This window comes from Anopheles arabiensis, chromosome 3, assembly GCF_016920715.1.
Source record: "Anopheles arabiensis isolate DONGOLA chromosome 3, AaraD3, whole genome shotgun sequence".
Lineage (NCBI taxonomy): Eukaryota > Metazoa > Arthropoda > Insecta > Diptera > Culicidae > Anopheles > Anopheles arabiensis.
Window position 1 is genome coordinate 60178693 of NC_053518.1, and position 27742 is coordinate 60206434.

General features: G+C 40.4%; 3 protein-coding genes across 3 annotated transcripts in view; 1 reads left to right on the forward strand and 2 right to left on the reverse strand.

Annotated features, from left to right (window-relative positions):
- Positions 1–145: 145 nt before the first annotated feature.
- LOC120900586 (superoxide dismutase [Mn], mitochondrial) lies at positions 146–1576 on the reverse strand. The gene is made up of 4 exons (XM_040307759.1): positions 1382–1576; positions 1032–1134; positions 571–946; positions 146–478 (listed from the first exon to the last, which is right to left on the reverse strand). The coding sequence occupies exons 1-4, from the start codon at positions 1417–1419 to the stop codon at positions 336–338; spliced, it is 660 nt and encodes a 219-aa protein (XP_040163693.1). The 5' UTR covers positions 1420–1576; the 3' UTR covers positions 146–335.
- Positions 1577–2344: 768 nt separating this feature from the next.
- Positions 2345–5766, reverse strand: LOC120900584 (protein Son). The gene has a single exon (XM_040307754.1). The coding sequence runs from the start codon at positions 5573–5575 to the stop codon at positions 2696–2698; it is 2880 nt and encodes a 959-aa protein (XP_040163688.1). The 5' UTR covers positions 5576–5766; the 3' UTR covers positions 2345–2695.
- A 1380-nt stretch (positions 5767–7146) lies between these two features.
- Positions 7147–27742, forward strand: part of LOC120903350 (kinesin-like protein unc-104) — a 44654-nt gene continuing 24058 nt past the window's right edge. The window contains exon 1 of the mRNA XM_040312732.1: positions 7147–7473. The gene's annotated coding sequence lies outside the window, so the exon portion shown is untranslated. The remainder of the gene's footprint in view (positions 7474–27742) is intronic.

Below are 27742 nucleotides of genomic sequence, written 5' to 3' on the forward strand. Positions count from 1 at the left end.
GATTGTGCAGCATCCTCTATAAACGAAACCAAACGAAGCATGGGAAGAGAAGAAACAATTATATGAAGGTAAGGTAATAGTTGTTATTTAAGCCCCCATTTTTTAAGTTTACAAAAACCCAACAGACATGACGAAAGCTCAGTGGTTTTGCTTAGCAAAGATAAAGGCATGCAGCTAATGCAGCTAATATTTTTATTTCAAACTGCAATCGATATATTTGTGTTTGACAAAGGACAATAAGCACAGCAGTAGGATATTTAATGGGCCATTTTTATACAACTTGCCCCGGTGCTAGTGATTTGAATTCGCCTGCCCGTTAAACGGTGCTGCAATTCTTAGTGGGCTTTTGCCAATCGCTCGGAAACATCCTTCCAGTTGACCACGTCAAATATGGCATCGACGTAGTTGGGTCTTAGGTTTTTGTACTGCAGATAGTAAGCGTGCTCCCACACATCGATCCCCAACAGTGGGACAAGACCTAAAAGGCAAGGAAAGGAAAGAAAAAAACGGTTGAAAATGAGGGTTTTTGTGAAGCATTTGCATGCAATTCTTTCTAATAAGTCTGCTCACCAGTAGTTGCTTCCAAAGGATCCTGATTCGGGCAGGCAGCAATCTGCAGCAGCTTCGTCTTTTTGTTGTAACCCAACCATGCCCAACCGGAGCCCTGCACAGCAACGGCGGCTGCTTTCATTTCCTTCTTGAAATTCTCCATATTTTGGAAGTCACGGTTCAACGCTTTCTGTAGTTCCGCCGACGGATCGCTGCGGTCGGGCGATAGATTCTTCCAGAAAATGGAATGGTTAATATGACCACCTCCGTTAAACTTGATCGCATTGCCGAGCTGAATAATCTTGGACACGTCCTGTTTCGCCACCGCATCCTGCAGCTGTTCCTCCGCCGCGTTCAGATTCGTGACGTACGCGTTGTGATGCTTCTGGTGGTGAAGCTACGAGAGGAATAGGGGAAAAATACAAACGACATAACATACGATCATCATGGGCACCCATTTTGTGTGTCTCCATCTTGCGTACCTCCATGATTTCGCGGCAAATGACCGGCTCGAGAGCGCCGAAATCGTACGGCAAATCCGGCAGCGTGTGCTTGCTTCGGCAGCCCAGCACGGCGCTGCAGTTCCTGCGGAGCAATAGGAGAGAAGATTTGTTGTTTATAAATATACACTCACACTCACGAATTCGGCTCGTTATCAACGTTTTGTTCGAGCTATTTCAAATGCACATCCGGGTTGCAATCGTTATGATTTTACATAATCTCTCCCGCGAAAGGAGCGCTAGGTAACAGTGGCAAAGGTAATCAATGTCCAGCTACTTTGCACACTTGTTCCATGTTCACCTTTTTTCACACTATCATTATCAAAACTTACTTTGCAGTGGAAAAGAGTGCTCCGCGTACGGCCAACATTATTGTTAGTGAGTTCTCAACACAGCGATATAGAAAAAATCAATTAATCACACACCGTTCTAATCAAACGATTTGTTGGAAATTGTTTGCTATCAACCTTACGACCACGACCGGCAACTTCTGGCGAACCTGATATTTATTTCCAATTTGTGATTATTATCTAACCTCCATGTGTGTATGTGTGTGTGTTTGACATATTTGTCGGAATTTTTGACCGGTTTAGAGTATAAGGTCGAGTACTCCATTTGCTATTGATTGAATGCCAAGGGTTAATTTTCAAATCATAATTTCGTTATTTTCGCTCTGACGATTTCTTCGTTTAATGAAGATTTTTCTCAAAACAACATCAAATTTAACACTTTTATTTGTGCTACACAGTATTGTCACAAATCATTACAATAAAAATGATGAAGAATCGCGACATTCAACGAAATGCACATTCCCGGCAGTATGTGCATCCGTCGATGATTTGATCATACTTGATTTTATTGAATAGTAGTTTAGTAAGTTGAAAATATATCGTTCTCATATAATTCAAGTACTTTAGACAGAAGACAGAGCCATTAAAATCTCTTTAGGTGATCCACATTGAATCGTGAATTTGCATAATGAATTTGCACAGGCATAATGAATTGCGTTCACCGTAAAAATTGAGATGATCAGAACCGTTGTATGATGTACGATTTGCAATCCTATAATGTATATTCTTTGGTTTCGCTGGAAATATGCTTCGGTACTATAACATTTGTTTTGCGATATGTTCATTTTAGATCGTCCAAAACTCCCCACCAGAATAGAATTAGAATCTCAATATAATCCTGGAAGTACTATATGAATATTCTTAGTATCTTCACATTTTTACTGCTAAATTAAAATACAGCTGACGTTTCGAATGATTAGTTACATAACTCAGCACCCAATAAAATATTGTTCTTCAATGAAATTTACAATTTATTTCACTTTGCTATCAACATTTAAGAGAGACTATGCATCGTGTTTGAAGATGACCGCTGTTAACACTCGGCAAACTATTGGGAAAGTAGTTGAACATTGCAGTCGCTGCAATAATTAGATGAAAGTGATCTTACAATACGATCTTGGCCGTATTTACACACTCGGCGGTAGTACGATTAATTAAACTGTGCCCAGTTTAAGTGTATCTAATGTACAAAAGAAATGTTAGAAATATAAAGGAGCAGTATCGAAACTATGTTTGTTCTTCCGCAGGCATTATACTGATTTGCTGTAATGTGTCCATTGTTTGACATGACCTCTCTTAAGTGATCATCACACCCAACTGCTGGAGACAAAATTTTGCCGCCGTTGCCTTGGCTTCCTTTTTAGTGTTGTTTGCAATCGCAGGCTGATACTCGAGCCCGTTCACGAGCACCTTAAAGATGAAATTCTTAGCATGGCCTGGGCCGCTTTCGTGTACCAGCTCGTACATGGGCGCATTCCACTTGTGCTTGGTCGCGTACTCGCACAGGATCGATACCGGATGCTTTCCGTCAGTGTTGATCTTGAGGTTGACAAACCGAGATCGAGCATCGCGGCGACCAAAGGGCGCTTGCATGGGGTACGGCTGATGGGATCTCTGTTTGTTGTCACCTTCGCCGAGCCCCCGCTTATCCAGCTTCACGTCTAGCAGCAGGGGCTGCAGGGAACCGTTTTTCTCTTTGCCCAAACCTTCACCCGGCTGCCAGCCCATCTTCTGCAGCAAATGCATTCCCATACCGCCAGTGACCGGGGCCGACTGTTTCATCATGTCACGGGTAGCCCAGGGCTGGTAGCCTTCCGCCAGTTCCCGCTGGCTGAGACAGTTGACACCGGTCGAGCCAAGGAACTGTCCCGGCATTGCCTTGGACGAAGCCCACGTCGACATGTCCTTTTGCGTGTTGTACAGCATCTGTCTTGCATCCGAGTCGGTCGGATTTTCCTGCAGTCGGCGCATTGCGTTCAATCGTTGGCTAACGATCTGCGACACATCGATGATGGGCGCGTCCGGTTGCGTGTTGAACACATTGTCCGGTCCTCGGCCTTGGTGCTGGGCGTGTGGATGTGAACTTCCGGATCCTCCAGGTCCTGCGGGCGGAAACATAGGCCTCGGTTGCTGTGGAGGGTCCTGATGCTGCGAATTGGCTCCCATGGGATTCATGTTGGGCGGGGGTTTGCTGGTATCTACCGGAAGACTCATCGAAGGCTCCGGCGTCATCATACTATTGAACGATGGTGCATGGGAAGGTACTGGGTGCGTTGCTTGCGGCATCTGCTGATGTTGATTTACCGGCGGATGGTACGACGATTGATACGGTGGAACGGTTTCATTCGATGGGTAGGGAGAAGGAACTATTGGCGCACCCGGCATATGGCCAACGTGTGATTGCATTAGAGGAGGTATCGCCGGTGCAGGTGCCGGAACGATGGTCGGCGGAGCCGGAGGAGGCTGCAGCGGTGCTGGGAATTCTTTGCTTTGCTGTGGCACAAACGTGGATGATGGTGGCAGGATCGTTTTCAACTTCGACTTATTCCCAAAGAATGTCCCACTGCCCGAACCTCCCGTTTCAGTGGCCGGTTTGGTCGTTGGCACCGTCTTTTTCGGCTCGACCGGAACCCATTCCGTTTCCGTGCTGCGATGATGCACCCCGGACGATACGGGGAACTGCATCAGCAGTGCCTTTTTCTCTTCGGCTGATTTCGGCTGGATGGTAGTCGCGTTGCGAATGTTCATCACAATCGGTGCTGCCTCCTTGAGCTGAAACGGATGATGGAAGGCTTTGCTAGCACCGTCTGCATCGTGATCGCTCTCGTCCGACGACACGCTGGACAGATCGTTGGCATTGTCCTTGTGGGAAATTTTCTTGCAGAAAGCGGTCAGCTCCTCGATGGTCTTTCCGCTGGCGTGCATTTTGGAGATAAGTTTGGCTTTCGACTCCCCGTCAAGGTTTTGCGCACCGGGTAGCGTGCCCTTCTTTAGCATGCTGATGGCATTTTTGCGCGCAATTTCCAGCAGCTTCTGCTTGTCGATCTGTTCCTTTGACCGGGATCGGGATCGGGACCGAGAACGCGAGCGAGACCGAGAGTGGGATTTTGAAAACGTATTCGACCGGTGCCTTCGAACGCGATCCTCGCTGTGTCGGTGGCGCTTTCGATCGTGCTTTTTCCGGTCGTCTTCCTCTTCGAACCCGGCGTAGAAGGAATTGTACTTCTTTTGATAGAAATCGTAATAACGACCTCCTTTCCGATTTTCCTCATCCTCCGATAGCGAAAAGTCGGTCTCGGAAGTCTTGCGCTTACGCAGCTCACTCCGGGATGATTTATGCGAAGGTTTATCCCGCTCATGGTCACGATGCCGCTCGTGCTGGTGGCGTTCTACTGCCGGCTGAGCTGAGCTAGTCGCTATCTCTCTAAATATGGCGCTATCCTTTAAACTCTTGATCTGTATTTTGCCCTTCAGCGGAGGTTTCGTTTCCTCGGGCTTCTCGGCCTTGGTCTTCTTTTCTTCCTTCCACTTCGCTTCGTCGAGCGGTTTGGCCGGCCTGTCCGTATCATCCACCGGTTCCTGCTTCACCGTCACAAGCAACGTCTCGCCCAACGTCCGATGTTTACTTCGTTTGTGCTTCCGGTCGCGATCCTTTTCCTTCTTGATTTTCTTCCTTTTCACCCGCTTCTCTCCATCGTCCACCATCACCGACTCGGGAACAATCGGTTCCTCATCGGTCCCTCCGCCTTCGCTTTCACTACCCTTTTTCTTCTTGCTCTTCTTCTTGTGCTTGTGCTTTTTCTTCTTCTTCTCCTGCTCCACAGCATCGTTGGAGTCGTCTTCGATGATTTCCGGCGGTGCTGCATTAAACACCCGGAATAGCTCGGTAAGAATCTCGTTCGACGATTTGAGCGGTTCAAGTGCGGGCTTCACATCAACATTGTCCGATCCCTTCTCGGCGGTGTTGCTGTTGCTGTTACTGCTGCTGCTTGTAATGGTAGTGGAGAAAATGTTTTTTAGATTAACGTCGATCGAGAGCTTGTCTACTGTTTCCGATTTGCTCGAATCCTCGTAGCTGGTCGTCTTCTCCTGCTTGATCTTAATGTTCAGCGGAAAGATGTCCTGTGTTTTGTCGCCCTTCTGCTGCTTATCTTGCTTCTCATTGGTCGCACTCATGGTTGATTATTGTCTCGCTTATCTGCCACACATTTGAACTGGTTCAACAACAGATCTCTTAAAAGTCGACATCCATTTAGATAACCCAATTCAACATGAATACCGAGAACTTTTTTGCTAAAACGAAGAGACGCAGAGTGAAGAAATTGTTGTTTTCGTTTAACCAAAATTTGACAATACGCACAGCACTGACAGAAAGTTCTCGCGAATTGGCACTGTGGTAACGACATGTTACATCTGAACACGATTTTTCAAAAAATAAATAATTTTTATTGAATATAATTTGCTCATCACAGTTAACAAAAAAGTATAATTCTTCAATTGATGATATATTTTCTAATGAATTTCTTTATTTAAAAAATCCAGAAAATATCTGTTTTTTTCAGATGTACTATACTCGCGTGGATGACAATTATAAATTTACAGAACGTCGAGTATGCAGACAGCTCGGGTCTGAGCGGAACCGGTTAATCCATTTCCACGGAAAATTAAAAAATTTATTGTTTTTACTAAGAATTAACCTTACATCAATCAAATCATCACTCATAGAATACTTTATGAATCAGTAACAATACATTTAACAATTATTCTTCATCAAAAATGAAGTTTTAACACCGACAAACCGACGTGACACTGGCGTTACAAAAGTGTCCCACACGAAAGTACTGTCATTTACCAGTGAGGCGAACACTTCTGTCAAAGTAAGCTCTGTTCACTGCTGCTTTGATGTAAACAACTTTTCTAAATACAAATGGCGAAGGAAGTGTGAGGCAAGATTTCGTGAGAATAATTGGACAAACCACACAGGAAAATCATTTTATAAGTTTTCAAATCAATGCAAAAGATGTGAGAAGTACATAAAACAATACGCATTGGAATTTGCGAAGAAAAACAAAAAAGGGGTTTAGCAGTTTCTTCTCTGTGTCAGTGTAGTAAGCGAATCATTATAGAGATGGCGCTAGTGTTTAACGTATTTTCATTTGAAATAAGGAGACAACTTTTGAAGCCCATTTTGTTCGAAGTGTCACGTCGGTTTGTCGGTGGTTTTAATATCTCACTAGACTCTAGATAAACCCACAACGAATGTTTTTGCGAGGCTGACCATCGCCCGCCGGTTAATCCGCCCCCGGATAATCGACGTTCTACTGTACATCAATTTCTTGTCAACAACTTTTAACTGTTAAAATCAAAAACGTCGTATCTGCGAATCGTCGTAACTCGAGGGGATCGTAACTCGGGGCACGCCTGTATCTCATTTTTTCGATAAAATCAATAAGCCTAAGCTATGGCCCTTTTCCATCACCTAATATTTTTGATTCACCTGTCAGGGCTGTAGCCCTATGTTGACCTTTGCCGCAGAACCCTACAATGTCGTATCATGGCGAGAAGTTGTGTGGTTCCGCCAACGTAAACAAACGATGTTGTCACAAAAAACACAGTAAGCGAGTGAAGGACGGCTAACAAAAATGAGCGAGATGCAGCTATTTTCGAACGTCAAAAACCCTCGCCTTGCTTTGCGGGTTGTTTTGCCTTTATGTCTTCCCTAACTTCTTCTCCTCCTCTTCTCTGAGGTGCAGGTGGTTGTTGGTGTTTTTGTCCCAGGCCAGCCGAACTTGCAGCCTTAAGCGAAAACGCATAGGGTCGAAGGAAAAATCGAACTTTTCCCTTACTCACTGTCGTCACGCCTACGGTAGTGGAAAATCGTGAAAAGAGTGTCGCCGTTCCGTGTCAACAGTGCGTGTGTGGGTGTGTGGTTGTTAGGAGTGCGTATGTGTGCCAGACTGTGAGAACCAAATTATCAAGGATCTGCTGTGTTGCAGAAGAGGCGAAGTTGCTATTCTGCAGTGGAAGGATTCATACAGCTGTTTGCTGAAGTTGTACAGCCACCCCTTGTCCAGGTAAGTGATCCTGTGATGGATGAAAAGTGTTTGCATGTTTGCAAATTTCCATGCAATCGAGAGGTAATGCTGCCATTACGCTGATTGCAAACCTTTGATAATCGCGATTCGACAAAGATGCAATTGAAGATGCATTCGCAGTTTCTCGACTGGTTTGGCCTTGATATACTTTTTCTTCTTCTTGCAATCGGTTATAAAAGAAAAGGGGTTTTTTAAATAATAGGTTCGAACTTTAAATGCTGCTAAGATGTAGTTTTTCACGCAATGCGTGAATGCACTTCTCACAACACCGAAACGCCATCATGTTTGCTTATTGCGCAAGGACCCTCGAAAGCCTTATTATACATTGTTACATAATGTGGCTCCGGATGGTTTGCTAATTTGACGAAACCTCGGACAGTGGTGTGGGTGGAGGTGGTACAAAGTTTCGAGCGACCTAATGGGTTGCTCAAACTGCTCAATAGGTGCCAAAAGCTTGCTGGCGGATCGATAATTTGAATGTGTCTGCATAGCTCCATCCATAAGATGGGCCTGAAACCGTTCATGTTTTCCGTGGGTAAAAAATGATGCTGTAAGGGAAGGATGTCTTCACTTATTCGTTCTTGCATCTCATCTATAATTCAACCGACTTAACGATACACGCTTCGGGGTCCATCGCACCTGGAATCTTGATGAGTTGGTAAACGACACAGGAATTATTCATGTTTTAACGTACGAGAATGCCAAATAAGAAATAGAAAGATACAACTGTATTGGAAACAAATGCTTTTGTTCGTAAAAATTGCTCAAAGTTTATAAAAAGTAAAACTATTACATTATTGGTATATTCGTTCAGACCTTTTCTGAAATGATACTAGCAGTCTAGCAAAAGCCCAGAACGTGTCCAATTATGATGCAAAACTTATCTGCGTGATACAATCAACACGGACACGGTCAGACATTTGAATACGAGATGACTCTATTAGCACTAATGCTGCTGCGTTGTTTTTTCTCGAGTGGTCCTTGCTGCCTTTTGAACACTCACTCTCCTTAAGAAACAAACAACAATCTGGAGTTGAGAAGTTTGCCAGTTTGAGTATTACTTTCAGCTAGTAAGCGTCTGAAATTTGATTGTTATTATAATACTTGCATAAAACTTTTACCTTTTTAAGTATAAATTAGCTTAAGATTTTTTATAAGTACATACGTTTGAAATATTTGTCTTTTAAAATGCTATACATTCATGCGGTATACATGAATGGTATACATTCATCGTAAAAAAGCTTAGAAAATGTAAGAGAGTAGCTTTGATTACTCGGTTCATTAATAATGCTTATTAGAATGGTCCTATTAGAAAATAACATTTCGTATAGGATATTTCCTATTAGGAATAAGATATTTCCTGTTAGTAAATAACATTTCTATTGCTGCAGCGAGTATGACTCACAGGGCAATTTTTCATTCCCAGCCGCCGAACCGGGACATTTTGGCACCAGTTTGCCGTTGTCGTTTTCACTCCACTAGTACTCTCCACCACCCAGAGTAGATCGATAGAGGAAATGTGTGTGTTTTTTATGTTTTCAATCGTTACTCTTGCCCATGGCATGTAAAACATACAAACTGTAACGACATATGCAACGTTTTGGTATTGAATAGTATATTTGCTAAAAAAAATCAATGAATGTTAGAGGTAGCATAATTCGCTGTTTTTGATTGCACTACCTTTCGGTGATTTTAAATTCTCAAAAATCTACCGTGTACGTGGACGGTCCTGGCGCAGCAGTGGTCGCTGTATCCCGGATGCAGTATATTATCCTTCCACTATCCTCTAGTTTTGGTCGGCATGTCTGGATATACTTTTTAGGACTGCTGTTTGAAAATTCCTGCCATTTCCGGTACGGAAAAAAACAACATAGACGTGCATGCTACGTGCTTTATTGAAACAATGATGATTCCCAAAAAACTCTAAATTTGTTATAACGATGAAGTAAGATACAGAAGAGTTCAAGCATATTTATTAACAAATAAAATTACTTTATTATTGTAAAATCTATAGCTACTTGTAGACCATGAATGCTTCTCGTATGTTTAATGTGTGTTATCACGTCTTTTTTAAAAGAGAATTAGTTTATAAGTTTATTTTAATTCAGGAGACTAATAACCGAATAGGAGGAAATGGCCCAGTAATGAATATCACATAAACAAACGGAACAAAAACAAATAAATAGGATAGCAACAAAACAAATTCTTAAATTATTTTAAAATGTCCTTATTAAGGATGCTTGGTTCTTGATGAAATATTTCCTAGGTCTGCTCCGCTCATCTTCATACCCGCTCAGCTTTTCAACTTTATCACGCTGACGTTACAATTTGATTCCACATCGGATGGAATCTCATTATTTTCTAAATGATAAATATTCATACCACCGAGGTAAAAAAGCCTCCCCAAAAATCACCCAATATGTAATCGTCATCTGTTCATGGGACGGATTTTAATACTTACACCATGGGAAGCAGACGGTCTTGCCAGGACTTCCGGTGCGTAATATCCAATCTCCAAGGACAGCCCCGTAGCGGAAGGCATTTTACCATACATTGGATTGAGTGTTACGTATTCAGTACGCTGTAATAGACCCCACGGCGGAATTGTCGGGATTATACATCAGAAGTGCTCGATTTTAATGTATTTGTATGGCTGCGTTGCTTGCCAATGTGTGCCTTACCTTTGCTCGATTCCCAATAAACAAGTGATAGCAGTAGGCTCAATCGAAAGGGGAAGCGATTGGAACTGGAAACCGTACCGTTGATAGGGTTTTAGCTATCTTCTTCCACATTTTTTAACACAACCATGCGCCGCGCAATGTGGTTTGATCCTAGTTTATTGAAGGGATCGCATAAGGTGGCGCTGGTGTATTTGGCTGGGCGGGGTTTTTGTTGTGGTTTTAGCAGGATGGTTTACTGACGACAGAAGGAACCGAAGGAAAGAGTAGCTGTCGTATACTGAGCGATGGCACAGAAACATGCTATGGTACATTTTGTGAACCTGGAAACGTTGGTGGTTCGTTCCTTGCACAACATCGGCTAGCTATGGACGAATGTGCTGGCCGTTGATAATTCAATATTTGATTTATTTATTACTAAAAAGACATGTTTTCAAAACATGCTTGAAATTATACAAATTACAATGAACCGAAGAAAGCACGGATCTTATGGAACCAGATAACAAATGTCTTTTATTGTGGGTTTTGGTATCTTAAAATTTATTTAGCTTATTTTTCTTGTATGGTAAATTTGAAAAAACAAAAATAATGTAAGCAATCACTCACATTCATAACTTTTAACTATCTGTCATACAATGATACAATCAATCTTTCACTTAAGATAACTGAAATTTGGCGTTGTATGAAACATGTAATGTTGTATGCTTAAGTGTGGTGTGCATACACTTGTGTCATAGCAGTACCCGTATAACGAATTTTTCGCATAGCGAGCAAATCCATATGCTCAATAAATACATCGCTTAACGATTAAAATCTCGCATAACGAGCAATATTGTTTGCGTTCCAGATGATTCTATACTAAGCATCGTTTAATATAAAACTATTGCCCAGAGCAAAAGTGTCGTATAGCTGTGTGAGTCACAAGTGTGTGGCATATGTTGACGAGTTTTTCTAGCGCATTTTTCTGGATCTACTCGCTAATGAAGAGGATAGTTTTCCCGGCCAATTGCTGCCCTTGTAGAAATTTCATATGACTACATATGTAGTGTGTAGCAAGTATGTTACAAGATTTAATGGCAATAAAACTATCGACATTTTTAATGACCTTATTTGACGAACGTTAACCATAACAATGTTTCAATAGTGATGTAATTGGCTTATTTGGCTAATCTAAAATAAAAGATTAAAACAATCGACCAATTTTTCAAGAAAATGAACCAATAAAAATGACATGATAATGATAAGACATGGTGAACTACAAATAGCTTCCCAATTAGTATTATAAAGACATGATTAATTAATTCAGATGCGTATATGCCCTTTTTATCAACTCATTTGCGGTCCTGAATTTTCACTTTTATTTCACTTAACGTACCTCTGGGAAAACACATAACGAATTTTACATGTAACAAATGAGTCGCTGGAATGGATTTGAACAAGTTATTTACTTTGAATTTGAGGGGTTCCACTGTATATGTAAACTATATGCAGTGTGTGTAAGCACAAATGTGTTACTTTATCCATACAATTGCAATTTTACCTCAAACAGGTTCTCATTTTCTTTGGCGTTAAGATCTACTCGGAAATTTCACCTTATACAGGCTGCTAGACTTATTAGGACAACGAAAGAAAATAATCTGAAGCTGGCTAATTGTTGAGGGATTTATCATGATTTATCATGTGTACAAGTAATTGCCTTGTGCTGGAGAAGTCTTAACATAAAATTTAAGCTTAATAAAATCGGGTCAGCAAGAACAGTCACCGAGCAGTTTAAATAAATTTGTGTACTTTTTTCACCTGAGCAATCTCCATATTTTGTTGACGTTTTTATCAAAATTATTTTTTGTTCGTAATCTTAGAATTCTCACTAAGATGGGATTTAAACTCTCTACAATCAAAACCTATCTAACCATTCATGTTAACAGTTAAATGGTTAACAGTAACATATTGACTGCCTTAATAATACAAGAATTGGTAGAAGTTGCACTACTAATCTTCAATAAATAATGGTTCGGTTTAAATCAAATTTTAGCGTCACCGATCGGTTTCGGACGTTTGTCTGGGGCTGGTTAGTTGTAAAGAGCAGTGATCGGCAATGTACGGCTCGCGAGCTGCATACGGCTTTTGAGAATATTTAATTTTGAGATGGCGGCTCTTGACTTCTTATATCTCATAGCACTATCACACATTTATGCTCTTGGTTTATATGTTTGGTTCTTCACGTGAAACTGTTCGAACATTTTTCTACAATTTCGCAATGATTGCCGACCGCTGTTATATAGGGCCATGTAGTCTTCGTTGTTGATATCATTATAGTGTGCGCAGCTGTATGTACAAAACCAAAATCTGTAGATCTACCAATTACATGCTAGAATTAAATAGACTGTTTCCTAAATCTTCCTCGGTTTTAACATTTTTCAATGAGTTGTGCAAAGCCTGGCCGTACTATGCGAATAAAAGTCAAGCTACACGTCGTGAGGGTTGAGTTGTTTGACGATGAAGATTTTTGAACTTATTTTTCTATATGTGACTAAACATAATAATTGTACAATCTAATACTTTACGTAGAATATGAGTTCAAGTTTGCGTTTCAAATGCTCACGAACTACTTCCGATATGAATCGTCCACTTATAAGAACCATGCGCGTAATACATTCAACCGTACAGAAGAAACACACTTGAAACGTACGGTACGATATTTTCACATCTCTTGCCACAGATCGTGACAGATCCTTTGGGAGATGAATTCAAGTTGTACGAAGAAAATGGGTGTTCCCTGCCTCTGTCTCTGCCTCTGTCTCTCTCTCTTTCTTTCTCTCACTCTTTCTTGCTCTCCCTTTCCTGTGCTCATACTACACAAAGCCATCAACGGAAGCTTGCTGTTCCGCTCGCAAGGGACACACCGCATGCCTTCGTACGGTGGAAAATGAATAATGTTTCCCGGCAAGCTCGTCTCGTCTTGCTGCAGTTTTCTAGAAAAGATCCCGTTTTCTTCCAAGGACAATTTGTGTGTGTTATATTTTTCGCTTCGAGCAAAAGATATCACCACAAAAATGCGCCTCACGGGGCAGTGGCAGTGTGGCAAAAACAAGTATGCTTCTTTTTGCACGTTCAGTTATGTGTGTGGTCGTCTTTCTTGTGCTTATACCCCGAAGGTGGCGCAGTTGCGCGTGTGTTGATTTTCCCAACATTTTTGTTTTTCTTTTGACCAGATATACCTTACCTCTTTACTTATATTACCATTGACCATGGATGGTTCACCTGCAAAGCTGTGCGGTGTCATAGAACGACGGTAGAGGTTTTTATTTTACGCTGTCTTTTTTCATGTCCTCGTCCATGAACCTGAAGCCCGTTAGAAAACGCGACCCCAAGAGCACGTGAGCAGATGCGCCTGTGTGGCACCAGGGATATGCTTTGTGTGCCGCAGGGAATTGTAATGTAAACTTCCGTGGGATATTCGCTTTGCTAGAAATTCACTAAACATATCTTGTTATTTTGTTACATCGTAGTTTTGGCGTTTCTACTTGCGAGTGGACTTCCCGAACATGCCTGATACTGGCGTGTTTGGCTTTGTACGGTGGTCCGCAAGGCAGTATAACTGATATCATACTGAACGGTGCCACACCGATGGGCTTTGCCGGTGCCCTCGAAACGGAAACCGTTGGGGAATACCAGCAGGGAAAAGTTTTATCAGATTTTTCCAACCGATCGGCAGTAAGATTTCTGCGAAGGAAACAATACTGCTAACTTTCTAGGTTTTTTTTTGTGGCATGAGGATATTAAGAGGCACAGGAGACAAGGGCCAATGTTTTCGATTGTGGAACATAAAAAATGTGGCCATATACCTTACAGCGATGAAATTCGCGAATGCGGCCCTTACATTTGTAGTATTTGCCCTTTGTTGGAAGGTGAGGTTTGGTGCAATAAGACAAATAAAAGAATATAGCCAGCAGATGTTGATCGGAAATCGAATTTTCCGCCTTCTGGGAATGAAATTGTTTGTACAGGCGGGTCTTGTGAAGTCAAGTTGTGGAGGTTTTATTTCTTCAATGCGCTGGAACGTAGGTAACCTTTCGGTCTCTATATGTGCTGCAAACTCAGTCTGTACTGGTGAAGCTGAGCAAGGGGTTCCTCTGTTCCGGTTGGAAAAAGGTGAGGATTGTCAAATTAATACAACTAAAGTTAGGATATGAAGGGCTGCGGGCTGTATAAACCCCACAATGCTACCGGAATCGTAACGAACCGTACACGGGTGGGTGTTTGATTTCAAAAGATCTTTTTGTGTTTCGAAACTGTAGTTTGTTCTGGTTAATCAAGTGTATAATTTGGGTTTTTGTTTACAAAAACAGGATACTAGCCAAACTAGTTAAAAATTGGGCATGTATTGATTAGGTCAATACAATTGATTTGGGATGAATAAGTAGTTTTTTTATACTGTGAATAATGTACAATGTTCTTTATGAGTTGATTGCTCGTAAAGCTACTAATGTTTGAAGTTTGAATGTTTAATCGAAAATCCCTGGTAGCTAGCTTTATCTGTTTTCGTCCATGCTTCTCCGTACGGACAAAATTTAATGATATGTCACATTATTTCGCATTACTTTGGAACTTAACTTAAAGTATAAAAGGAAGCTGGAGCAAGCCAAACAAAAAAAAAAATGAATATTTTAATACCATTATTTAAACATCATTTTGAGAAACTCTTCTAGAGTTTCTAGAGTATTAGAGAACTAGCCTCGATGGTCAAAATATCCCTTTTTTATCAGGGGCAGATTAAGCGCTACGCAAACTCCCAAGTAAATTTTCCTTCTTTGGATTAGAATCCCTCATACAACCACTTTAGGACTCTCTCCTTCTCTTTTGATGGGGCATCAGTCCAGCATCCTCATAAGATGCCTCGTGAATGAGGCCAATCGGCTCTCTATAAAAAACATGCCTCAACCATCGTATTATGCGAGTCTTCGTCATCGTCATAATGCTCGGTTTGCCGTACAGCTCAACAAGCTCGTGGTTCATCGTTCTCCTCCAAACTTCATGGACGAATACACCGCCAAAGATGGTCCGGATGACGCGTCGCTCAAACACGCCCAGAGCGTTTGCATCCTCCGCTCGGATGGTCCAGGACTCGTGTCCATAGAGGACCACCGGGAGAATCAATGTGCGATATATCTCACATTTCATGCTGTCTCGAAGTCTTCTTGATCTCAGCAGTCGGTGAAGCTCATAGTATGCACGATTCCTCTGCACAATGCGTTTCCGGATTTTGCTGCTGATGTCGTTGTCCGAAGTAACGACCGTTCCAAAATAGTAGAACTCTTCTACCACCTCGAGATTGTCGCCGTCAACTATTACACTGCCTCCTAATCCTTCTAGTTGATCCTACTACTTAAGGTGGGCACTTTTTTTGACAGGGAGATTTGGACCAATTTTTCCTCGAAAATGGAACGAAAATAAAATTGTATGTTTTGAGTGCTTTATTTTGCTAAGTACTGTACCCGCCGACACTTCAGAAATCCCTACATTTGTGTGACTACTTAGCGCCTCTACTCGTGTTAGTGGATCACTGATTTTTAATCTCATAATAGCAGCCATGCTACCAATTCTTTAAGTCCTATAATTTCTGTTGCCATTCTGCAACTGGCTTTTTCTCAATCTTTATTATTTATTATTTTGTTGATTTAACACTTAATTACAATGAAGGTTAAAAAAATCCTAACGTCACTAGAACTTGATTGCGCGCGAAATATGGCGTTTCGTTAGCATCCTTTTATAACATTCGAGTTTCTTATTCGGCACGACGATCATTGCTTCTTTTTCTTCGGTCTAACTTCGTCGTGTACAAATTCTTTTTTTGTTATGGCCGATCTTCGGTCTCAAAGTAGGTATAATATTATTCTCACTTTGTTCGGTCTGATCGATTCCGCCTGTTTTATCCATAAACGATTTTGCTGCCCTCTATCCGTTAGTATTGTGGTAATTGATTGAATCTACCGTTGATTGTTATCAACAATTTCCTCATTGTACGTGATAATTAAATATATTCTTTTTCGATATGTTATGTGGGGTAGTAACTGTACTAGTTTCTAATTATTCTTCTACGATCCACTTGTTATTTACTAATTTACTTTACCATGTTATCAATAGTGGTAATGAAATATCAATTAAAGACTGCTTAATGCACTTTCTGTCAGCGACAGGAACTCTAAAAATATATAGAAAAACCTCACTCGCTCATTTGTCAAATTGCTTAAAGATTCCTTTAATAATAGGTATTTGGTTGGTCGGAACCTTCATTCTTCACGCGTTTCGATCAGGCATGTCGCTAAATTGGTAGAATCAGTCGTTCTTCGTCATTTGTTTGGATTTTTTTTGATGAAAAATAAATTGAAATAATCAAATAAAATCCATTTTGTTGTTCGAATGATGGACGCACCGAATGCTTCAAGACCTAACGTAGGTTGCGTCGCATTAGAAGCTCAACCCTCCGCAACAATAAGATCCCTATCCAAATAAGCCTCTTCAACCGCGTAGGTTGTTAATTCTAATAAAACAAAATTTGTTGCTCATATATAGTTATATGCGTGGAACACAAATACAGGTGCGACATCACTACAACAGCCTCGCACCCATGCCGATTCGATAGGAGCCGATCCCGTCGCGTTAGAACGATATCAGCATCCAAGCGATAAGCACGCAATAATCATTTTGAATAAAAGCTGTAGTTCCATACTCTTAACTATTTATTTTTTGAATTCCTAGTTGGTTGAATTTTCTACAAAAATAATTCAATAACAATAATAAGCAAATAAAAGTAATGCAATAAGGCAGCGATGTCAAACTCATTGGACCACACGTGGCAAAATGCTGCATAAAATAGTAACGCGGGCCGTAAGCTTCTAAGCTTCCTATGTTTCTATTGCGTTAACAAAAATTGGATTGCATTAACACTGTAAACACTTTTACAAAAAACGTGTGAGAGTGAGAGCCTCATTGATTAACAATTTGTTTATGCTGATACCGTCACTTAACAGTTTTTAAATTCAAAATACAGTAGAACGTCGATTATCCGGGGACGGATTAACCGGCGGGCGGCTTAACCGTGCGCATAAATCTGACAGCTATTCATACGTACGGCGAAAGTTTGCAGCGATAATCAATTGGGTAACCAGTTTCTTGTCCAGCTCTGTAGTGTCTAGGGGTATTTTCGAAATTCATTTTTGTTCATGAACAGTTGTTAAACCTACAGTTATTGATTAAAATAATATTCTACTAACGATTAATCGATTGATTCTAGGTGAATTAATAATAAAACTAGTGAATTTGATATGTTTTATATGCGTTTGACATTTCTTGGACCATTATCCGTGCAAATCGATTAACCGGCAACCGTCCGGTCCCGAGCTGCCCGGATAATCGACGCTCTACTGTAGGTCATACCACTGCTAAAAATGAGATATTGGAAATTGTAAGCTTTAAAGTGCAGTTCATTTTTTTCTCGTGTTTGTCTTAAAAAGTATTTAAGTAGTATTTCCGTTTGAAAGCGTCAAAACATGTGTTTTCCATTCATGTTCAATAAAGAGTTAGATGCATTGTTCGAGGACTATTTTTTTGAAATTGCTATTTGACCATCCACTATGCTAATGGAAGGCTAAGCATTTAGAAATAAATGTGCAAATTATCAGACATCTCTGCTATAATACCTAGCACCCACGAGAATATGGCGTTAAGTGATAGAATTAATTCATTTTAATTATTTGAAAAATAAATAAATAATTTATACTGGTGCTCCTTAATTAGCCTGTTGATGGTAACCAACAAATACCAAAATTATTTCGGTAAATTTTATATTGCTGTTTGTACGATAGGCATTGGTCCTCAGTACGTTGGAACGAATGACAAAAATTCGTTCGCCGCGAAATTCATTTCCCCTCATCATAGTTGACGAGATATTTATCGTACTGGATTTTTAATGATTTTAATAACAGAGAGCTCAAGAGGTAAATTTACTTTGCTACACGACAACGTATAGAGGCGAAAGAACTTCGTTGGAGCCAAAGCCTATATAAACAGTACAAACAACAATACACGACAATGTTCGTTCCGATTTGTTTGGTGAGAAATCCGAGAGGTTCTGAGCAGCGAATTTCTAGGAAATTGGTTTGTAGGTGAGAATGATTGTCATGTAAACCTTACAGTATATCATGTTTAGCCATGTTTTGTATTTTTAGCAATCAACAATCTCGATTTACAATAATTATAATTAAAAAATATATTTTCTCATAAATTTCTTGCCGTCAATCTAATCCAACTTCCATGAAGGTAGTCATTTCTACACAAGGTGAAAAGAAAATGCTTGAAAGCTTTTTGTGTGTTTGGTTTTGGCGCTGCATCTATTGGATTTAGTTCCAATGAGGGCAGAGCTGTGTGCATTCTTAAAGAAAAATATATTTGACTGGAACTACGGCAACGCAAAACCGTGAGCGACAAACGGATTTCGATCGTTCGTCCCATCGTGCTGAGAACCATTAACTAGATTTCATTTTAGCGATATAAATGTTTCAAAGTTTTTATAAAAGGTGCTTATTTTAAATAAATTTGTAAGATGATTCCGTATTTCTGGAAACAAGTAATGAAAATGAAAAGTAATAAATAAATATCCTATGAATATGAAGTCATTAAATATCCTGTACTAAAATATTCAGCCAGCAGAGGTTTGCATATTGTTAAAAAGATCTCATCTTTTTAGAGCTTTACCGATAGATATGGGGAAGTTTACTACGTTCGCTGTATCGCTTCTTAAATAAAAACACACGTCTCAAAAGCCTAAAAAGGAGGAATGAACCATTTTAGAAAATTGCTCGTTAACCTTGAGCCGCTTTCAACCATTAACCGATGTTGCAGAGTAACAGGGACAGAGAAAGTATCCTCTCGGGTTATTGGCTATATCATGAGGTCTTTTACTCGTGACACCCATTTCGAACAACAACAGCAGCAGCAGCTTCGTTTACATGATTTCGTTTAGCTTGATTGTATCGTGATCTCAAGCTCATCCTCACGTCAAAGTTTTTCGTATGTTTACCACCCATAAATTACACTAATGCTTCAAGAAAAATGCACAGTAAACGGCACGATGATTAATGAAGCTACCTTCTGCACGGTACGGATGGTTGCAAATCATTAATGTGACCGATACGAAGGTTACGGCTGGGGCGCTACTGCTGACTGCAAAGGATGGCCACATTTCGCTGCATATTTTCATGGCCCCCAATTAAGTGAGCGAGGAACGTGAGAGGAATGCGGACATTATCTTCACGGTGGAAAATAAATAGACGCGCCGACTAATCAAGTTACCTCCCCTTGAGGGCAGGAGCGTAAGCCGATGAGGGTATAATGGTTTGAAGCACCAACAAAAAAAAGCTTATGTTTAAACATCTTCATATTACACCTAAATTAACGACACGCCAGATTCGTGAAGTCGTAATATGCCGCCCGAGGTGAGCTTCGGAGTTTAAGGTTTCAATTTGCTGTAGGGGAAGATCATTCTGAAGGTGCTCCCGCGGGCGTACCCTTTGCGCGGGGTAGTACCCGGCCAAGATGATGGGGACAATATTACCTGCTACAATATTTACACGCAGCGCTTACTTTCTTCAGCCTATTTCTACCGGTGTAACCTTCAGTTCTGAGTCATTCGCTTGCCCTTTCCATTCTACCCGCTGCCCGTCACAGGCATGAGGTGAAAAGGTGTATAAATAAAGATTATATTTTATTCACAAGAAGACCTGTTCAATGGTGGAAGCAGCTTGTTCCGCTACTGAAAGCAGCAGTTGGACCCCAAACGGTGCACCACCTTCTCGAAGTGGGACATTATGGAGCGGGAAAAATGATGGTCGTGCTTGTGGTGTAGGCTCATTTGTGAAAGCCTACGAGCCACACCGTGTGGGTAGACATTTCAGTGCCATCAAGGGAGAATGGTCGTTGGTGACGGTTTGTACCGTTTTTTACGCACAGACAACATGGAAAGATCCTGGGGAACTCTCCCGGGGTTCTCACAGGATAGTGAACTGAGCATGAAATATTTGAATTTAATCTTTAAATGGGGGTGTCGGCTTGAAACACTTTCTTAGAATGGTGTTTTATTTCGGCGGGCCCAATCCCAAACAGTATAAGGTGTGTGTGTTTTTTTTTACAACGAAACAGGTCGAATCCTTCTCTATCATCAAGAGAACATTTTTCCGAATAGTAGAAAAGCTCGACAAAAAACTAATTTGAAGCGGTTATTTTTACCGTTGTTTGCAATGAGGCATTTGTGTGAAATGAATGACCAAAATAGAATGACACTTCTGTTTTGTGCGTTGGCAGGCAATTAGCGTAGGTAATTGGAACTGTGCCTGTTTCAATCAAATTATCATCAATCATGTGAGCTGAAAATGGATACAACTTTAAAGTGAGCCATTCCAGTTGTGGGATTTCACAATGGCCAACGATTTTTGAAAGTATGCAAACGATAATTCTATTGTGATCCCATAGCAAAAAATGAATCTATAAAAAAGGAGCTTTTGGACAAACAAAATCATCTGAATAATGTGGTTCAATATGTTTAATTAATTTTCCATTTTTTATTTTCAACACACCAGAAAGTTTAAGTGCTAAACAAAATATGTCGTGTAGATTTGTAAATAAAATACACACAAACTGCTGAGTAGCATTAACACTTCAATTCTAGCAAAGTTAACTCCCTATTCATTCGTTCGCTAGAGAGGTATAGCGCGATTGCAATAAACCGTAATTGACAGGATACCTAAAATGTATCGGAATAATGCGGTAATCCGTTTACTGCCATTATCAATATACACGATTATTTGCCAGCCTCAGGGGCATACGGTATTGTACTCGGATCTGCTCGGGTGTTGGCCTCAGCGATTGGAATTGAAATAAATAATTCAATTTTAATTAAAATGTACAGCCCACTGCTCTTTGGCACAGAACCGGTGGCGTGCCGTTGATGCCGTGGTGTGCACGCGCAACACTCAAGAATCTCGTGTTACCAATGCACGACGGTTTGCTGGTGGCAAACTGCTGTAAGCTCTAGCTATACGACTCTGGCTCCTGCGTAAATCCCAGTCGGATGGGTACGGAATGACAAAGAAGAACCGGCAAATATACCATCCTTTGCGGGATCGGATTTCGCACAGCGGTTGAAGGTATGAAAAAAGGCAAAAGAACAATATCTCTAGAGCGCACAGGATGAGCTTACGCAATTTGCCAGATAAAAATCCGTCCTCAAGCGTGTCCAGCCAAACAGTGTAACGAAGGTGTCTGGTGGATGGATGAAGGGTAGTTCACTTGCGTGGCATTCGCCACACCTTGACTTCGCTAGGAAAGATATGAAACAATTGGCGAAGAAACCACCAGTGTTTGTGTATACGTCCAGTGAAATCCTCCTACGTTGGACTACGCGGTGATTTTCCTTCGCCCAGCGTCATCATCATACCCACGCACAATGGAAACGAACGCAGCGTTGTATGTAAGGCTATGTTACATCTATTGTGCAGGTAATCGGATCATTTAGATGACAGCGAAAAGGCTACCATGTTGGATACAAGTTTATCGTAGTGTTTCACAGAAAATATCACATCAAGCTTTTTTATTATTTAATGTCTACTTCAGTTATATCACACAAATATGTTCAATTGACTAGCCTCAGGTCCGAACTGACACTGGATTTTTTTCATCTTACTCATGGTTAGTTCGAGCTTATAGCGTATTCATGTGTTGTTTATCATTTACACGTTCGTCAGTCGCTCCTTGTGTGCTAAAATTGTATTCTAAAGAAAGAGCAAAAGAAATAGCACTACACATTATCCTTGAAATATAGCGCGAAGCAAAGCAAGAGGAAATCATTTTGAATTTGTGACATGATGTGGCTCAAGTGGCAGGAAATAAAATGCGAACTTACTAACGTGAGCCGCACGAAAATAGCCACGGACGAGAAAGCGAACATTACTCCGTTTTGGCGCAAATTGAAACCCATAAATTTTAGTTATCTGTCACGACTGGCCTGACTTCCTCCTTACGTTTCATTCTATTATCAGACAATGTCGGTTGGAGCATCGTTCGATTTTCCATTATATGGTAAGGTGGATGTTGTTGTATTGAATCGCACGTCATTAGTAGTCTCTTCTTTGCTGATCGTTCATTCAGAAGGTAGACGGAAGCGTAGTTGTGTGTTTCTGTGTGGTCAATATTTTGAAAGCTTCCGTTTTTAGTGTTTGGTGTGACGATGCATCGATTGTGGTGAAAATAGCTGACCTATGTCGATCGATGGACGACACGAGCTGTTTCAATGTATTGTATCTCATGATGAGAATGTGCTGTTTATTATAGTTGATGAAGTAAAGAAAACTGTATGAGAAAACTATACCTAATGTTAAGCTTAAAATTTAGTATGCAGTTTTAACAAAAAGGTCTTCAAAAATACAAAATTACATTATTATTGCAACATGGTAAATGTCGGTACTTAATTATTGTGTTGCTATCTAGTTTCAATGTCCATAATGACATAAATTTAGAAAGTAACTTTTATAAACGTCTCCAAAATGTCATAAGTTTCAATTGATTGATAAAAATGAAATGTCAGAAATCCTTCTAAGAAGGATTCTTAGTTTTCTTAGTTTTTACGTAAAAACGGAATGGATGGAAATATAACAGTTGAATTATTTTTTTAAAAAATCAGTGCTAACTGTTCCTGTTAAGGCATAAAAAATGCTATCGTAACTCCAAATGGTATTATTTTGACAATGGCCATTGGTAAAATGTGCGGAGGATCTTAAATTTCGCTTGATTCGTTCAGTGTTTGGGTTGATTAAAAGAACTAACATGAAAGAAATGAAGTGATGAAGCTTACATTATGTCTTTATGTAATGTAAGACATGTCAATATTATTTTCATATATGTTTATAACTCTTGTTTGTCACACTCTCTTTTCTACATTCATTTTGTTGTTGGACACGTTTTGATTTACATTATATCAATAATGGAGTCGCCCAGTGTTTTATTCTATAACGACATAAAAAAACGTTTTATAGTAGTTTAAAGTTGCTGGAGATTCCTGTTTAGCCGTTAAATAAACTATTATACTTTACTATTGTTTTAAATTACGATTATTTAGCAGAAGTATTTTTTATATAAAAATTAAACAGCTGATTGAAATTGGACAGCAAATGAATGTTTATCTATTTTAAGAAATAGAAATTTAAAAGGAAATATTTCGTTTCCATTAGATAAGTGTTTAAAAATACGTGTGAAGTAAATTGAAGTTGTGCATGTGTGCAAACCAAGCCCCTCTACACACTCAATTATCTGGGAGTAAACTCCATTAGCGGCTATGGTAAACCTTGACCGAATACGTCTGTTGCGCTAAATAAGACGAATGTTAGTCTTCCTTAGCATGGAATAATCTGAAATGCAGAATCGTTTCGCTTACAGGTTCCGAGGTCATTTACGCGCTATCCCATGCTTTGAATGATACAGGATTCTCCAGGGACGTTTTCTTGATGACTTCTATCATATGTCAAATTACTCGGCGTGGTAATAGGCAATCATTACTGAATGCAAATAGAAGGCGGGTTTCACCTGTGCCTACATATACGCACCCACAAAGGAAGCTTTGGAAATATAATTGACCGCAACAGGAACAAGGCTCATCTCCGAGTAAACTGAAAATTAATAGATTTTACGTTCAAACGGACATTTTGTGGAATCTTCCGGATGCTGTTCATTTTCCCTATGGAAAGGGTATGGCACGTGTTGTAAAGAATTTGCTCCTAACATTCCGTCGAGCTTTTGGATGTTTGTGTATTCTTGCACCTGATAATCTTTGCTTGAGCTCCATCTCATCCCTTCCTACACGGAAGGAGTAAATCTCCTTTGCTTGCTACGAAATACAAACTTTTTGCGATAAAATGCAAGTGCGTTTAATGATGCAGGTTGGTGAAGGGTAGGAAGTCGGATGAAAATGATGGCAAAAATCGATATCCATTCGTTACGTCAGCTGTGGTGACGCAGTTTTATACTCATCGAAACCGGTCGTTATGCTTCGGGCTTTTGCCACACGCGCAAACCATTCTGCTCGAAGCTGTTGAATAATGTGTGTGATGCTGTTTTTTATCATTTTGTATGATTTAGATAAATCAACCTGCTTTATTGAAAATATGTACAGGCAGATCATTATTATTTGGTTGTGAAGTAGATATCGATTACTATGTGGTTTTTAAAGATAACCCTTGTTTCCAACTAAACACACACACACACACACACACCAAAATACACATATTGAAGCAAAAGTGTGCTGTTGCAATTGGCAAGATAAATGAATCCTATTTCTTGAACAATATTCTTCTTGCTGCAAATTCCCAGACATGACCCCGCGTACGAAGCGCTAAGAAATGGCGTGCAGGAAAGGGTGCTCCTTGGCAAACGATGTCAACTAAAAATAGAAGCTGCCACATAGCCACACTTCGCTTTGTGTCCTTTTGGCGTATGCGTGTGCAGATCCTGACGCAAACTCGCTGCGGTGCTTGCTACATTAACGGGAAGATCGTTTTGTCTCTGTTCAGTATCAGGTCGGTTGGTACGCAAGGATAGTCACTCCTGATGAATGTGATTCATCGTATCTACCTACACACTCTATAAACTCTTGCAGACAGCGTAACGAGTGGTGTTGGTGTTTGGTCCCATCAAATATGGGGGAGAGTTTCATAGAGCAGCTTAAAGAGGCGTTATCAAGAGGCGAAAGTACCGCGTTGGAAGGTGCCTTATATTTGTGTGCTCACATTGCCCTCGTTAGGTCGTTGTCAGACGTTTGTTATTTTAGACTGCATAGCAAAGTAAAGTTAACTTATGTTTCACTCTTTCAATTACTCTTTCCAGTTGTTTCCGAAGTTTCTGGTAACTTCCAAGACGCCAGAAGAAAACGATACTTAAAATTGTCAAATATGTCAAAACGTGCGTGGCTTACCTTTTCCTCTTCCGATCATCTAAAGGTTGACTATTTCATCTCAAATACGAATTTTGGTGTCCTTTTTTTAATCCTACACATTGATTATACGCCACAGATCACAGACTTTTCATCTCGGCTGCATGGTGGTGACCTTTTTTGTTGATGTTATTTGCTGCTAACACCCATCAAGGTTTTGAGGGCGACAAAGGACTATCACCAGAAATGGCATATTCCTCCGACACACATTCCTCTAGACCATTTCCAGAGTTTTCATCTCGATCTTTTCTTTCTCCACCGCGCTAATGACTATCTAGAGACCATTACCTTTTTGTTTTCGCGCTGGCCGGTAACCTTCGAAGGGTCCAGCAACATTCCGCAACGTCTTTCTTTTGAAATTGGTTGCGTCTGTTCAGCATAGTTGGACCGTTTTGTCTTGTAGGCTGAAGACACACGTTTAGTTTATTGCATCTTGGCATGAGAGCTCGATGAGAATTGTTTTGCTTTTAACTGTAGCGTTGAAGGTTGCCACAGTAAGGATATTTGATTGTACTCTGGAGTGTACGCATCACGTAATAGTTTTCTGTTCCTCCTTCGTAAGTAAAGAACGTTAAGACTTGTATCTTAGCACATGTGCTAACGTACGATCGATTTCTCTAGTGAAGAAAAACTTTTCCATTTATTCAGTTCCAAAAGATCCAGTGAACGTTTTTACACTTCACACTCAGTTATACCATTAAAAAAAGCTATAGATGCTGCCCTCGAATTGTGTTGATATGTTGGCACTACCTGGTTTTAGCATGGGTTATGAACTTTCTATCTGGTTGTTTTATTCTGCAAATTTTAACAATAACTTCTACAATTACAAGTATGTGCTAAACACTTTGCAGATGGATTGATAGCACGTTGTGCTTAAAATAATAACTATGCCTTAAAATGGAACCAGATTAGTATTCTTAAATGATACTGAGCAATCAGGGAGAGTGTGCTAACGAAAGAGGATCGTTTACACATTTTTTGTCTTTTTTATTATTAAACTTTACCTTCTTTTAAGTGTTGGCAATAATCGTCTTCTCTGCTCAGTCATTCTCTTAGATTTAAATGATGTGTCCCATTTAACTGTTACAGATCAAAACCAAAACAGTGTCGCGGTATTATTACTCTGAACTCTTAACTGTTGAACTCTTAATTTCAAACTTCAATTAAATATCTCTTAAAAGTATACTGTATTGTACCTCCATCATATTTTTGGTTTTTGGTTTCATTACAAGGTTATTAGTTAGTTTATTTTACAAAGGCGTATTTTTTATTTTAATATTTTTGTAAATGATTTTAGAAAATTATCCAGTCGATTCGGAGGTAGCTGACAACAAACACCGTGACACATATTCATAGCGCAGAGACATCAGTATTTATCATTTTTTGAATTGTAAATTCGGACCATAAGATGTTATGTAGAACTCTTAGCTAATGTGTAAGTAGATTGTATGCTACGTTTTCTTAAGCTATTACATATACTTATTACTTTATGTATGCTCTTCTTGTGCCAGTGCACGCAACGTTTACATTAAACTTTTTTTGTAACAATGTACTGTACTTCAAGCAAAATGCATCTGTTCGCACAACCCGTCAGAAACTATAATGCTTTGCGTTTCCATTCGTTTGAATTTCATTTTTAAACCCCACATGCATACCACTTACCATCACCGCCGCCACTAATGCCAACGCGCCATCACGTTGCTGTCGATGATGTGTCCTATTCGACCGAAAGTTTTCTCATTCGTGTTTCAAAACAACCGCAAACGGCCGCCTTTTCAAGAGTTTCACACGTCCCACTACGTGCTGTTCCCTTAGCCTCCCACCCGTGCCTAGAGTGCCGTGACTCGCGACGGATCCTGTCAATCAGTGTTTCCGCAAAATATTTCGCCAACAGAAAATGGAATACACGGCATGGTGCGGCTAGCGAAACCATAGTCCCAGCAGTAGGGAATGAAGCCTTTCCCCACTCACTATTAAGGCTTGCGCGCGCACTTTCTCGATGGAAGCAACGCAGGGAGGGATGGTCCGGGGCATAGGGTATGGACGTTGAGTTCAAACCGTTCATCAGTTGATCGCTTTGCATACACATTTGGCAGCGTGACTTTTTTCCAGGACCCAGCTTTGCAATTCATGCTATGTTGGTTTTGTTTTTGCTTTTTTGCTTTTCCCTCCTATCCTGTTGGGTTGTTTCCTGCTTTATAATGCAAGCTGATTCGGTGGCTTTTGGGTGCCGAAACAAAAGCACGGAGGGAACATTTGCTCACAAGGGTTGCTCACTTTTCTGCCACAATGTTGGAATGTCGGTGTTTTCCGTCATATTTTTTCCCATTTTCTCTCCTTCTTCCCTGCAGTGGCAGAGTCCTTTTGATTGTCTGTTTTTTGCTCTCGCTCTCGCGCTTTATGTTTCACCGTTGAGATGTGTTGTGCATTGGAATCGATAACGATAAAGTATCACACAAGGCGCCATTAGACGGTACTGCGCATGCCCCTTAGACACAAACTCGCGCCCATTCCCTTCTCAATTTGCACCAAAAGT